This window comes from Muntiacus reevesi, chromosome 5, assembly GCF_963930625.1.
Source record: "Muntiacus reevesi chromosome 5, mMunRee1.1, whole genome shotgun sequence".
NCBI lineage: Eukaryota > Metazoa > Chordata > Mammalia > Artiodactyla > Cervidae > Muntiacus > Muntiacus reevesi.
The window spans coordinates 23441325-23456812 of record NC_089253.1 but is presented as its reverse complement, the minus strand read 5'-3'; the positions used below and the strand labels follow the sequence as shown (position 1 = coordinate 23456812).

At 50.2% G+C, this 15488-nt stretch overlaps 1 protein-coding gene across 1 annotated transcript in view; it reads left to right on the top strand.

Moving 5' to 3' along the window:
* SLC6A5 (solute carrier family 6 member 5) overlaps window positions 1–15488 on the top strand; it is a 50338-nt gene that overhangs the window by 12931 nt on the left and 21919 nt on the right. The window contains exons 5-8 of the mRNA XM_065936517.1: window positions 1201–1342; window positions 3690–3822; window positions 11295–11429; window positions 13160–13263. Coding sequence (XP_065792589.1) covers window positions 1201–1342; window positions 3690–3822; window positions 11295–11429; window positions 13160–13263 — 514 coding nt within the window. The remainder of the gene's footprint in view (window positions 1–1200; window positions 1343–3689; window positions 3823–11294; window positions 11430–13159; window positions 13264–15488) is intronic.

Sequence of the window (15488 nt, the reverse complement as noted above, 5' to 3'; positions counted from 1 at the left end):
GTGAGTCAAATTAGTTAAGACATTTGAGACATATAAGACATTTAAAATAGCACATGGTAAGTGCCGTGTAAGTGTCAGTTACTGTTGTTAGTGTTACTTTCACGTCTTTATACATTAAATATCCTTTGGCATTAATCCTGGTGGACTGTTTATCTAAAATATCAATCGAGGGATCATAGAGACATTGTAACGTGATCAGAAAGACTTCAGTTTCTTCCTATTTAAAATGAGGATAATAATAGGCACCTCCCAGGTTTTCGGAGGCGTTTATGAGACAATAATTGGCAAAGCTTCCAGCAAGGTGCCTGACACACTGACTCATCTGGTTAGTTCCCCGGCCCCACCCCAGCCTAGGTCAGGCATTCTCAGCCTCTGCACTGTTGACATGTGGGGCTGGATAATTCTCCGTCGTGGGGGTTGTCCTGTACACTGTCGGATGTTTAGCAGGATCCCTGGCCTCTGCCCACTAGACTCCAGGAGCCCCCTGTTCCCTGAACAGGACCGCTGTGTCCTCAGACATTGCCAAGGGCCCCCTGGTGGACAGATTCGTCCCCAGCTGGGAAGCCCTGTTGCAGGGTCCTGAGCTCACGTCGTTGTGCAGAAAGCTCGCGGCCCGCATACTTAGGGGACCTCTGTGTGTCGGCCGTCATGCCAAACAGTGGGTTCAGGGTGAGCTTGTTAGTGAGTCTTCTCCGGCAGTAGCCCTTCAGCTTTGCTGATGCCTGATTACAATTCTTTTCCCCAAGCTGTTTATTCTTTGTGGAATCATAAGGATCTGGGTTTGAATCCTGCTTCTCTTTCTCGTTAGCTGTATGATTTTGATAGAATCACCTAATGACCTTACTTTGAGCCTTTTTCCTCATCTTAAAGATGGAGGCAGTGGTACCCAGAGCATAGGCTGCTGTGAGCCTCAGGGTAGATAACGCATGTAAAGTGCTTAGCATGTAGAGAGCGCTCCAGAAGCAGCGCTGTTGTTACCAGGAGCAGGCACAGTTGAAGCGGGTACCAGGGGCTCCGGGTTGAGTAACACATAATTTTGGGGTTCATCTGCATCCAGCTTTGCTCAGTTAATACCTTCCCAAAAGTAACTGTCCAATATTTAGGAAATATTTTAGCTTTTGTCTTTAAGTTGCTGGAAAGACAAGGGTCTAATTTCTGAACAGATTTCACTGTCTTTTCATTCCATCCTCTCCTGAACAGATTCCTGTGTGATCAATGACCACCCCAAAATACAGATCAAGAACTCGACTTTCTGCATGACCGCCTATCCCAACTTGACAATGGTTAACTTCACCAGCCAGGCCAACAAGACGTTCGTCAGTGGGAGTGAAGAGTATTTCAAGTAAGATTTTTTTTAAAACACTTTCCGAGAGAAACCCAGAAAATTAGTGAATATCCAGCCTGTGGACTTGGGGGCTGGGCTGCCTCTCTCTGTGCCCTCTCTGCCCACTGGGCCAGTGCACCAGGGCTTCCATTTTACAAGAGACGCTGGAAATCAAATATGAATTCTTATGTCTCTCTCTCATTTTAAATGTTAGCAAACCAATTAAAGTGAAACACTGATGTCAAATAAGATGCATAGGTCAGTGGGCCCCTCGTTTGCGGCCTCTACTTAGATAATAAGAAGTGGTCACTACATCCCCGCTGGTTTTCCCGAGTACCATGAATTCCTATTCCAAGTTTCCTCTCCTGTATGGACTCCGAGGGTACATGAATATTCCCTGTAGAACAGAAGGGGCAGTTAGGCTGAATGAGGGAAAAAAACCCCCTCTAAAGATAACCTCGACCAGTGAGGGTGGGCCTCGATGCACCCTGAGCGTTGAGAAAGGAGCCTGACCCGTGGCTGGCTGAAGTCTGATCACATAATCCACATGGTCAGGTGTATTGAAGATCTCCTCCAGGGGATCTCCCCGACCCGGGAGTCAAACCCACGTCGTTTATGTCTCCTGCATTGGCAGGCAGGTTCTTTACCACTAGTGCCGCCTGGACAGTGGTTGTATGGTAGAGTGATTTGTAAATCTGCCTTTGGTGGCTTTGCGAATTCTCTGGGACCATCTTAGTTTCCCAGAGGGACTGTTGTCAAGAGCTTCTCCAGGCCCATCCGACATCCCTTATTAAACCATGGAGTGGTTGAGAAGGCCAAGGGGCTGGGGAATCATTGATTAGACGGCCTACCCATTGTGGGGTGGGTCGTGGGGGCTGGGGGACCTTTTCAGGGCTTGGGAAATATGGCCCCTGAGGTTTGGGAGTTGAGGCTGGTCACACGCTTGGTGACATCTTTACCCTTGAGCCCAGGGGGCCCCAGCTAGACCAAGAGGGGTGGTCCCCTCAGCTTCCCTGAGCAGGTCAAAACAGTCAGCTGTCATGTCTGCAGCCCTCTAGAGCAGCGGTTCCCCACCTTTCTGAAGCCAGAGACCAGTTTTGTGGAAGAGTTTTTGCACAGGCTTTCAGGATGATTCACTTCATTTTTATTCTCATTACCTGAGCTCCACCTCAGATCATTGGACGTTAGATTCTGGAGGCTGGGAACCCCTGCTGCAGAGTCTGGATGCTGGCTGGCCCTTGGTTCAGGTCACAGAAAGAACCCCCAAAACACACAGGCTCCGGGACTTGATTGGTGCAGAGTCGAGGGGATGGTCTTGTCTGTCATGACTCACGGTCCCTGCTGCAGCCTCCTGTTCCCAGGAGTGAGGGTGCCCATGTGCCCTCTGGCCAGGGATGCGGGGGTCTCCAGACAGGCCAGGACTGCTTCAGGTGCCAGCAGCCACTCCAGATGAGCGCCAGCTCCCTTCCATTTGCCGCTGGTCATCTGTCTTTGAATATGTTTCTTGAGTAAGGCCCACCTAGCCCTGCGTTTCCATTTCAGTCAACCTCAGCCCCGGGGTAGGCCTATCACAGCCTGAACTGAAATGAAATGCACAGCAGCATTTTTTATTCTTTCTGTACTGATTTTTTAAAGTTATAAAAAATCTATTGGGATGCGGTCTTGTAAAAGAGTAGAACAATACAAAAGCACACACAAAATCATCCTTCGCAGTTTAGAGTTTCTGTTAGTGTTTTTTTTGTTGTTTTTTTTAGTGGTGTGTTCTTATATACAAACATCAACCTCTGTAATGCCTTTTGGGGGAGGGTGGTTGTACCAGGACCCCCGCCACCCCGAGGCTTTTGGATTTGTTACACTGCTCTGGGGCAGCTGCCACTGATGGTAGAGCTGATGTAGTCTTGTTCAGAGCCTGCCCAGGGCCATAATTAATTTTTTTCAAGTTGAAGTGCAATTGTATTACCATCTCATGTTAATTTCAGGTGTACAACACAGTGATTCAGTTACAGACACACACACACACATTCTTTTTCAGATTCTTTTCCCTTATGGGTTATTATAAAATCCTGAGTTCCCTGTGCTATACAGTAAGTCATTAAGGGCCATAATTAATTAAAAGCAGAGTGAATTCAGTTGGTTCCACCTCAGACAGCTGTGGGCGGGAGCCCCAGTCAGCAAACCCCTCACAACCAGATCTGATCCGGCCCCTGCTGGGGAGGGTGGGGGATGCTGGGCTTTTGTTCCAGGCTCCCTGGCTCTGCAGGAAGAGAAAGCCTGCAGACCGCCACCTCCCCCACCTCCTGCTTCTCTTCCCTGCCCCCCTCCCTCCCCACCCCGCCCCCATCACTTCTCTCCTTTGAACTCGCAGGTACTTTGTGCTGAAGATTTCTGCAGGGATTGAGTATCCTGGCGAGATCAGGTGGCCACTAGCCTTCTGCCTCTTCCTGGCTTGGGTGATTGTGTATGCCTCCTTGGCGAAGGGAATCAAGACTTCAGGAAAGGTAAGAGAAAAAAAAGGAAAAGAGGAAGCTCTGGGACACCCAGGGCCGGTTGTGTGGGCTTCCCAGCACCGGGGAAGAGAGTCAGGGTCGCGGGTATCGTCCTCCTTCTGGCCCTGAGTAGCTGTGGGGCCTTGGGCAAGTGACTTCACTCCTATCTGTAAAATGGGATAACAGCGCCTTTCTGCCCCGGAGGTTTTAAGGGTTAAATGAGACAGATGTTCTCAGGGCTCCTAGGGGACGGATGGGTTTCCTTCCTTTCCTGTCGGGCCTTCCATTCAGTAGATGGGAATCCCCGATATGCTTCAGTCACTCCCCCGAAGCTCTAATCACTGCTCTGGCTTTTTGCATCTTGGTCTGGCTGCCAGCTCAATCCCTGCTCCTCCCAAGGAGCTGGAGTAAGATCAAAATTGTAAAGTGGATTCCTTCTCCCACTGCTGACCCCTCTGCCTTTCATGCCCTTTCTCCTGTCCGGAGCCTAACACTCTCCCACCCCATGTGCCCGCAGCAGTGAAGGGTGATGGTCCTGCCAGCGGGGTATCTTTTTGTGGAGCACATGCTTGGCCCCTCTTGCTAGGTAGTCACTTGGCTGGCCCTTTGGAGGTGGTGAAGCCCCTGCCCCAAGCTCGGTTCCAGGACACAACACGCAGGGCGTGTGGGCGACCCCAGGACACACTGGACCTCGTGGTAGGGTCCCAGCGTTTCCCCTCGTCTTCCTGCTGCTTTAGAAAAAGAAAAAAAACACTAAGTGGTTAACCAATTGCTTTGATGACAACCAATGATATTTAATTATCCTAAGAGTCATTTGCATGTTTCAGAGTGAAACCCAAACTGTCTCTAAGGCCTAAGGAATAGAGTGTGATCGTGGACTCTTGAGTCCACAGGTTGTGGAGTTTGACGTGGTCCAGTTGTCTGGGTCAGGGCTTAGCGTGGTCACAACGAGAAGCAACCAGTTTGGAAGGATCAGGCCTCACAGGGCTGAGGGTCTGTGCCAGCTGTCACCTGCTGGGCATGCTTCCCAGCCCCCACCAGGCACCCACATGATACCCATCAGTGACACAGAGCGGTCTGTCTTCTCACCAGACACGTGGACAAGATCGTCAGGGCCTCTGGTGCCCTCCATGTACTCTGGTTCCACGTGGGCCCGAATGGTGGGATCTGGCAGTTTGGTCAGGATCACCCGAGCCAGGTGATGCCCTTAAATGACATCAGGTGGGGTGAGAGCCGGCCTGAGTTCTAGTCCCCCAGACCTTCCCAAGGTGTAGGGACATCTCCACTTGGGCCATGAAACCTGTCTGGGCTTCACATTTGCCCTTGGTTTGATTTATCTCTTTGCCAGTAAGTGGACAGCAGATTTTCTTTATCTTAGCTATTTCAAGAGCTAATGGTTCTCTCATTTCCAAAGCGAAGGCAGTTGGACTGGGTGATGTCTAAGACTCACTGGCTCTAATATGATTCTGTCAGAACACTTGCTGGCTGAGATGCAGGCACTTTTCCTCTCTGACCTCAGTTTCCCCCTATGTAAAAATGAGAGCTGGGATCACGTGACCCCTGCCCCCCACCCCCCCCCTCCCCCCCGCTGACTGAATGAGTATTACGAGACTGGGGTGATTGTTTTTCTAGGGCAACAAGAAAATGGGGAAGATGTTAACATGACATTGACAGGAACGTCCCGTGAGTCCCGAGGGTTCCGGGTCTCCTCACCTTCTGCGACTTCGAACTGAGCTTCGAGTAGGAATAAAGGGCCAGACAGGAGGTTGCTTAGCAAGAGTGACCACACCTTTGCTCAGCCAAAATTGAGCTACAGGACCATCACTTATAGCTGGAAAGGGAGAGAGGACAACTTCAACCATAATCAAAGAGGCCAGACGGGTCTCTAGCAGGATAGGCTAGAAGGTCTGACTGGTGGGAGAAGAGGTGATGGTGAGGAGGATAACAGCAGCCTTCTTGCTGACATGAGGAAGGATGGCCTGCTGGCTGTGGATTCAGACCAACCTGAGTTCAAATCCCATCTTTATCACTTTCTAGTTGCGTAACTGCGGACGAGCTATTTGACTGTTGGAACCTCAGTTTCCTCATCTGTAAAATGGGGATAACGGTACATACCTCATGAGCTGCTCTAAGGTTAGGTGAGAGAATGCATACCTGGCATATAGTCAGTTCTTAATTAACATTAGCTCTTTTCATTTTTGTGGTATTGATTGATTGAGTGGGTATTGTACCATACCAACATCTTGAAAGCAGCGGCTCTGGTGGGAAAATGGGAAGAGAAAGGGAACCTGGTTGAGCACTCCGTGGGCCAGGCAGTGTACTTCACCTGTTTTAGTGCATTCCATCCACCCAACCTCCTGCTAGTTAAGGATATTGACATTTCTTCCCATTTTACAGATAGAGAAGCTGAGGCGCATCAAAGTAAATTGCCTGAGGTCATACAGCTGTTAAATGGCAGCCCTGGGGTTTGAAGCCAGGTGTTTCCCTTTAAAGCCTAGACTCTTTCCCCTACATGACATCCTCCCCCAAGGAGGGTCTGTTAAGAACATGGAAATGCAGAATTCTGGACTCATCAGAATTCACACTGTGAATCAGGACGTCCTGCCGTTGTCAGCTCTCATTGCCAGTTGGGCAAGTCCCAGGAGGCACTTTGTCCCTTCTTCCACGTCTGCAAATTCAAGGGTTAAAGTGTATTTTCTCTTAGACTGCTCTTTATCTATCAGTCTGATTTTTAGGGGGATGGTGTCAGAATCAGTTCTTGGCATGATGTAGACCTTAATCCTTGGTGCCAGATATCATGGACTCTCTCTCTGAAATGAGGATTTTTGAGTAGCTCTCAGCAAGTAATGGAGAAGGCAATGGCACCCCACTCCAGTACTCTTGCCTGGAAAATCCCATGGATGGAGGAGCCTGGTGGGCTGCAGACCATGGGGTCGCGAAGAGTCAGAAACGACTGAGCGACTTCCCTTTCACTTTTCACTTTAATGCATTGGAGAAGGAAATGGCAACCCACTCCAGTGTTCTTGCTTGGAGAATCCCAGGGACGGCGGAGCCTGGTGGGCTGCCGTCTATGGGGTCACACAGAGTTGGACACGACTGAAGCGACTTAGCAGCAGCAGCAAGTAAGTTTTTCTTTTAGATCTGCTAACTTATCTTTCTGCTTCATTGAGAAAGATTTCCAACTAGGGATCAATAATTAATTTTTTAAAATGAGGAATACCGCCAGAAATAATGTGTCCCAATTTATTTTCCTGCCTTGGGGTGTGCAGACATTAATCATGAAGCTTTGTTTGTAAGCACAGTTGCAGCTCCTCATTGTAACAGGCTTCTTTGTGATTGAAGTTCCACCAAAACTGTCATTTCTAAGCAACAGAGATGTCCTTCTTCTCTTGCAGCAAGATAAGCTCAGGTCCTCTTGTTTAGGGTCCTAGGAGATAAGAGTGGCTGGTTGCCTTCTGTGAGACCTCTGTCTCCCTTTGAACAGCTAGAATTCCAGAGTTTGGTGCGACCAGCAGGCAGCCCGAAGGTCAAATGCAGCCCATCTGACCTCCGGGGCTGCTCTGCTGGAGAGTTATGGCAAGGACAGAAAGCTCGCTTAATTAGCTGGCACAGCCTTGGGAGGAGGGTGGCCTTACCACCTGTTCAGGGCTCCCATCGTGAGGACGATGATGCCAGGTGTCAGGCCAGCAGGCTGGGATCAACCCGTCATAGTCACTCCTGCCAAGTATAATTCATTACTGTTCAAGTTTAATGTCTCTGACAGTCCATCCTGAAACAGGTGTGTTCTGAAGTCCCCACCACACAGGAAAACTAGCTGTGATCAAACCTCCACGAACACCTGGCTCACACGGGAGGCATCCCCAGGATTTAGACATGAACTTGGGCACCCTTTCAGCTCACAGGCAGTCCTCAGCAACAAGCCGAGTGCATCATTCCACACGCCAGGGCCAGAGCCCGTGAGGCAGACACATGCCTAGGGTGTGAAATCTAGGGCTGAGTTCACTCTCAGGTTCCCGCATGTGCAGGGTGGGCTGGTGAGAATGAGTGCTTCCTTAAATTGTGCACCTGGGTGTTCCCTTGCCTCACCCGAGCCCCTGCCTCTCACATTTCTGATCAGGTGGCTCAAGGACTGGCATTAAAAGGAAGGAAATAGGCTTTGGAGTTAGAAAATGTCAAGTTTGGATCTTGGCTCCAGCTGGAAGACCTTGAGTGAGATATTTAACCCTTTGAGGGAGCCTTAACCCGAGCCTCAGTTTTCTCCTCTGTAAAATGGGACTGCAAAGAGCTGATCCGTGGCGGGAGCTCCAGAAATGGTTGTGTCCAAACCACCTCCAGCAGTCAAATGGGAGCAGCATCTCAGACGGTTAGACTGGTGCTAGTCGTGGGGTCTTCTTCCTGCTGGACCCCACTGTTGGCATCGTCTCCCTCGCCCCCTCCCATCCTCACCTCCCACCAGCCCCACGTGATCAGGATTGTCCCCCTGCCCCTGCCGTCTTGGTGGGGTGGGGAGGTCAGACTGCTCAGGACCCCGCTGGCCCCTGTAGCGTTCCTCCCATCAGCCCCATCTGACAGGTGGGAGTACAGCCCCGCTCGTCCTGCGGGAGTGATTTTCTCCTGAGACAGCAGATGCCTTTGGGTTTCCCACTGTGTGGAAGGGGAAGGAGAGAAGCAAGTTTGGGGCATGGGAGGGAGCAGGCCACCCCCTCACCGTCCCTGGTAATGCCAGTGCCTCAGGGCAAGGACGGAGGCAGGGAAGAGGGGGGCAGGGAAGAGGCCCCTGGTGGGTGGTGGAAGCTGTGTGGAGACCAGGAGACCAGCCCAGCCTGGTCTATAGACCGGAAGACTTTGGCCTTGACGAGTAATTGGGTTTAGAAAGTGAAAGTTGCTCAGTCATGTCCGACTCTTTGTGACCCCATTGGGCTATACAGTCCATGGAATTCTCCAGGCCAGAATACTGGAGTGGGTAGCCTTTCCCTTCTCCAGAGGATCTTCCCAAGCCAGGGATCGAATTGGGCTTAGAGGAAGAAGTACCTCCTCTTCTTTCCTTGACCTGCAGCCTGTCCCGTTCAGCCGACGTCTCCTCTGCCCATCAGCGGCTGAGGCCAGAACCTTCGGAGTCACCCTGAACTCCTTCCTCCCTGTGAAATCGTCAGGAAGTCCTGTTGCTCTGCTGTGCAGCGTATCTGGTTTCTGACCGTTGTCCCGGCTCCTCTGAAATGCCCTGGGTGGAACCATTGCTGCCCTCTGCCTGGATTGCAGCCATGATCTCCTAACCGCTCCCCTGCAGTAAAAGCGCAGCGTAGCCACTGGGTGACACATACAATATTAGCTTGTGTGACTGCTCTGCCCCAATCCTCCCCATCTTCACCCTCGCGCCCCCAGGCCCTAGAGGTATGGCCTGTCCCTGACCTCTCCCCTCCCCCTGACCTCCCCTCCCACCCGAAGTCCTGCCACACTGGCCGCCTGGCTGCTCCTGGAGGTCGGCACACCCCCTTCTTAGGCTCTTCACCCCTGCGGTTCCCTCTGTCTGGAATGTTCTCCCAGATATCCAGTTGCCTCACTCTCACTTCCTTTGAGTCCTGGGCAACTTCTCAAAGAGGTCTTCCCTGTCCACCCCTTTAATACGGCCATCTTCCCAGACGACCTCCCCAGCGTGTGCCGGGAATGTATTAGATGCTCAAAAATATGTGTCCAAATGTATGCATATATGTGTATTTATTGAAGAAATAAGTAACCTCGAGAGTTTTATCTTCATTTCAAACTGTCTCCCAAGTTATCCTTCCTAAGTCTTTGGGTCAGACCTCGTCCCCTGAATCCCAGTGCCTGCCAGGCTGGAGCCTCCTGCCAAGTCCTGGGGTCTGTGCAGCCAGTGCGTGAGGAGGGGGCTCTGTCTCCCTCCTGGGGGCAGGCCAGGGGTGCCCAGGAAGGGAGAAGTGGTGGGCATGGAGGGGCTCTGAGCCCACAGTGCTCACTCTGTGCCTCCTCCCAGTCACGGATGAGGGAGGCTTGGGTGGTCAGGGATGGGCGCGGGACCTCATCCTTCAAGTGTCTTCTGATGCACTTAGGGATGTCACCGGCTGGAGAGTTGAGGGTTGCCGGGGTCCTTAAGTTCAGGACTGGTGAGTCGTAAGCAAGATGGATGTGGCACTTCCGTTTCCAGGGCCCCCAGGCCTGCTCTGCATTGTCTGGATTGTCCCACCCTGCTCTTCTAAAGCCCCGTGAGGAGTACGCAGTAGTTATCACCACTTTGCCCGTGTGGACACTCAGGCTCAGGGAGGTTAGGTCACTTCACCAGGCGGCCCAGCTCGTAAGTGTTCCAGCTGGGATTTGCACTCAAGGAGTGCAGAGTCAGAGCTCTCCCAGCCCACGCTGCTTGCGTCTAGAGTCCTGGTCCCAAGCCTGTCCTCCACTCCGAGGTTTGACTGACAGAGAAGGGAGGTGCTTCCTCCTCGTCCCTGTTCAACCACAGCCCCCAAATTCTGTTGGTATTATTTCCCAAATATTTCTTGGCTCTGCTTCTTCCCTCTGTCCCGAGCCCAGGAGCCTCGGTTGACTGGGACTCCGGGCCTCCCCGACCTGGCCCATGCGTCCAGCACCCCTTGGCTCTTAGCCTCAGCTGTGTGCTGAGCTCCCAGGGAGTTTAGGGCCTGGCCCTCACCCCTGCCTTGTCCCCCCTTCTTCCCTCACCTTCCTGCTAGGCTTCACCTCCCCTAAGTTTGGAACTGCTTAGCCATTATTCAGATGTTGGCTCTGGGTCTCCTAGATTGAGTTCCTTCATCTTTATGCATCTAGGACCTGGCATAACTCCCAGTTCATAGTAGGCCCGTGATAAATGCTTGTTGAACTTAACTGCCTTTAATGACCATCTGTCACTAATCAAGTGCTATGCTAGAGGCCCATTTAATCCTCACAATTATTTTTTTTAAAGAAAGGTGCTATTATCCCATTTACAGATGCAGAAATTAAGATTCAGAGAGCTGAATAGCTTGTCTAAAGTCTCATAGCTACTCAGTGCCAGAAGTGCGATTTCATTTGAGCCTAAATACACCAAATTCTAAGATCATGCTTCTTTCATGTCCCTGGGCTGCCTCAGTTGGTGTGTGTGCATAAACAAGGATGGAAAATTTAAGCTAAAGAAATTAATCTCTAATGGTGGAATTTGGGGCCTCAAGCTGAGGGTGAGCTAGGTGTTCAGGAGGAAGAGGGCACGTAACATTTCTCCCTCAGTTGGTCCTCAGGGAGTTAGCCACTTTTGACTCACGCCCACAGCCTTGGATGTCCCCCTTGAGACTTTATTTCTGGCTCTCACTGACTCATCTTTGGTGCAGTGCCTTTATGACATCCCCTATCCTGGAAGAGTTTGGGGAAAAATAGCCCATGAGGCACTTGTGTCTGGATGGAGGTCACACTCTGCCTCTCTGATGCTTCTCCGGTCACGTCGTGTGCATCTGCTCATTCCTGCCCCGCTGTGGCGGTTTTTGCAGGTGGTGTACTTCACGGCCACGTTCCCGTATGTTGTGCTCGTGATCCTTCTCATCCGAGGAGTCACCCTGCCCGGGGCCGGCGCTGGGATTTGGTACTTCATCACACCAAAGTGGGAGAAACTCACGGATGCCACGGTGGGCCTCTGGTTTCATTCATCAAGCACCTACAGGGAAACAGCACGTGGGGTTGGGTCCCACTCTGGGACTCTGTTTAGTAGAAGGGGTCAGACCTCCTCTCACAGGACAGCTCACTGTTAGCCTTTACAAGCTCCTGATGATTTTGAAATGTTACATACAAACAGGAAGTTTTTTTATGAGAAGTGGGCAGCAGGGGGGTTTCAGATTCCTGGAACAGTTGTCCTACATCTGGGGTTGCAGTGGAGGTTGAAATGAAGAACGAAATTCCCTTAATAGCTTTGGGTCACCTCATGCCACTTATCTGTTGCTAATTATAGTGTGTTGGAAATGGAGTTTTGCTGGTTGGAAAATAATAGCACTTAGACAAACTGCAAGCAGTTATAATTTAAAGGACTCAGACAGATTTATACACACACTTATACTTTCTGGTACCTTCTGTACAGACATATCTTATTCTAAAATCCCCTAGGACTCCATGTGAAGTGGTGATTGTTTAATAAAAAATGCATTTTCTCACCTTAAAGAAAATTCTGCTTTTCCAGAAGACTTTAAGAAAACATAGCTACCATTGAGTTTGCACACAGTGAAAAACCTCCCGATAATGGCAGCTTAAACAAAAGTTTATTTTACTTGGAGGTACTATCAGTCTCGTAGTAGATAGTCAAACACTGGTTGGATGGTTCCATAGTATCACAGGCTCCTTTCTGCTCCACCATCCTCAGTGAATAGCTGCCACATAGCTGCCAGAGCTCCAGCCATCATGTCAGCATTCCAGGTAGCACAAAGTAGTGAGGGAAGGGATAGAACACCTTCCCGCTCTCTTTAAAAGAGAGAACGCCTGGAAGTTCCATATAACACTTGATTTCTCTCATCATCGGCAAGAAATTAAGTCATGTGATCTCCTCTCAGCTGCGTCTGCCCTAGATTCTGGGAGGTGGTTGATTGGCTGAATGTATGGCTGCCTTTAAATGAAACCACAACTTTGTTACCAAAGAGTGTGAGGCAGTAGAGGTTGGGGTAGGCCCGGACTTTGCCATCACATACCTGAACTGTCTCTTTGCATGTGTTAAACACAACTTAAAAGCCAGATTTTAACTTATAAAAATGATAGGAAGTCATTATCAAATCATACAAATCTCTAGCTCACACTCTTGAGTTGCCTTCTGGAGTTTTATGAGGACAATTAAATTGCCAAGACAACCAAGAGGTGCTGTCAGGCAGGTTCAAGAAGGAGGTGGCACTAAAATCCATTGTGTGGTGATAACAGAGCATGCTTTACTTCGATGGGGTGGACTACAGAATTTCACATTTTTAGTAAATTGTAATCTGAGAATGTCAGCTGTGAAAAGTTTTGCTTTTGTATCCATGAATATTTTTGCTTTTTCAAGTTGTTTTTTTATTTTGAGATGTTTCCTAGCTAAAGAAAGGGCTTCCCCCTTCCGTATAGTTTTACATGGTGGGGCTTGCCAGCATGAAATGTGTACATTGCTTACTGAGTTCCTCTCCTCTGATTAGAATGGAGTTAGGGTCTCCCAGGTCAGTCACTGCCTCTTTGGTTTCCTGTGCAAGCGACTGTGTATGTTTCCCATTTATATTGGTGCCAAAGCCATCCTGTCCTGATTGCCTCCCTGCCTCCCAAGCCTCAGACCATGTGGCATTGGGAGCCTGCCCTCCCCCAGGCCAGCCTCCTTCAGTGACCTTGAATCTTCCCCTCTTTTGCCTCCCAGGTGTGGAAAGACGCTGCCACTCAGATTTTCTTCTCTTTATCTGCTGCATGGGGAGGCCTGATCACTCTCTCTTCTTACAACAAATTCCACAACAATTGCTACAGGTATGTAGAGGCACTTCAAGCCCGAGAGGTGGCTGGTGAGTGGGACTAGGGCCTGGGGACAGAACCTTGGGCTGAGTTATCACATGCCTGAGGTCACATCCTCACATTTCACCTGAGACAGGACCAGTTGTCTCTGGCGTGGAGGAAATCCCCTGCGAAGGCTGAGCTGTGGGCTGCTGGTGGCCTGGCCTGGACTCCAACTTGCACCCTGATTCTGACCCTTGGGATGGGTCAGAGTTTCTCTGGAGATGCTGTTCCACTGGCTATGTCCTGGGACAGTCATTTGTGAGCTATCTAGTCCATGGAGACAGCTATATGGTCGTGTTGATGAAGTATGGTCATGCGTTCACTTGACAGACATTTTTCTAGTGAGCCCAATGAGAAAGGCAGCGTGGGACAGTCGAAGAAGTACCATGGTGGTGGCTGTTTAATTAGCTCAACAGTGGGACCCCTGTTTCATGCATATGCTTATCAAATCATCACATTACGTACTTTTAAATATGTTAAAATATATTACAATTTTATTGTCAGTTAAACCCAAAGTTATGCAAACGTTGAGTCCCCTCCCAGATTTAAGAAACAGAACACTAGGAGGTGTTGGGCGTTGGGAATCTACATTTCCAGACAGGATCTTCAGGTGGTGATGGTGCAGGGTGACACTTGGATAGGGTGATATTAGGGGGCTCTGGAACCCCAAAGACGTGAGTCTGTACAGCCCCTGGAGGAGGTGACATCTGAAAGTTAAATATGTCTGTGACAAACAGTAAGAAGATGAGGTTTGTTCTCTTGAGGGGCTGATTAAAAAAAAAAAACGGAAAGAAGCTTGGAGTCAGATAGACTTGCATTTATGACTTCACCATTTATTAAGACTCCAAGACATGGGTAAGAAACTTCACTTCTCTGAATCCCCATTTTCTAATCTGTAAAATGCAGATTATAATATTTTGTTGGGGATAAGAGACAACATATACGAAATTCTCATGGCAATATTTTACACACAGTAGGAGCTCAGTAAACAGTGGTAGCCATCACTGTTATTTTTAATCATGCCTGAGATCGTTCTTGAACCAAGAGGAAGAGATGACATGTAAGCTGTAGCCTAGGTTGGCTGGGATGGCCTCACATAAGTGCCATCTCTGTGGGCCAGATTTCAACAGGTGCAGGGGAGGAGGGCATGTCTGCAGGTGGGGCTGAGTGGGCCTGGGGTGACGGAATTATGGGGGAGCAGGCTGACGGCACTGCAGCAGGAGTAGGCTCACGGGGGCGGGAAGGAATTGGGGCCTGAGAATCAGCTGCAGAGAGAGCCTTTGTGTGTGTCTGCGGGGGGCTGCTGCACCAAGTAGCGCAGAGTGAGTGACCTAAACAACAGAAATTAACCTCCCCACCGTCTGGAGGCCGTCAGTCCAAGATCAGGACATCAACAGGATGACGTCTTCCGAGGCCTCCCTGCTTGGCTTGTGGCCAGCCGTCTTCTCCCTGAGTTCCGTCTGGTCTTCCTGCTCACTGTGCACCCTTACCTGCTCTGCTTATTGGGGCCTCAGTCCTATTGGATTAGCGCCCACCCCCATGATTTCCTCTTAACCTAATTACCTATTTAAAGACCCTGTTTTCAAATACAGTCACATTCTGAGAAACTGGGGGTAGTGACTTCCACGTACACATTTTGGGGACCGCAGTTCAGCCCGTAAGAGCTGGTAGGCCAGGCTAAGGAGTTTGAGCTGCTTTGATCATAGCTGCTTACTGACTTACGACCCATGAAAAGAAACCTGAGCACCCTCGAAGGGGGAGACGTGGCTCTGTGTTGTGTTAGGAATGAGGCTGTGTGGTGTGGCTGAGGGGCAGGAAGACTGGGTTCCAATTGGAACTTACTGTTAATGAGCCCGTTACCTTCTCCTGGGCCTCAGTTTCCCCATCAGTAAAAGACCCTGATGCTGGGAGGGATTGGGGGCAGGAGGAGAAGAGGACGACAGAGGGTGAGATGGCTGGATGGCATCACCGACTGGATGGACATGAGTTTGAGTAAGCTCTGGGAGTTGGTGATGGACAGGGAGGCCTGGCGTGCTGCAATTCATGGGGTTGCAGAGAGTCGGACACGACTGAGCGACTGACCTGAAACCAAAGGGCTGAACGAGGCAGATCGTGTCCTGAGTCCTTGCTCCCTGCCAGGCTTTGTGCGGCCCAGGCCTCATCTGGTTCTGTCCTCACGAGCTGTGAGTGAGGTGGGG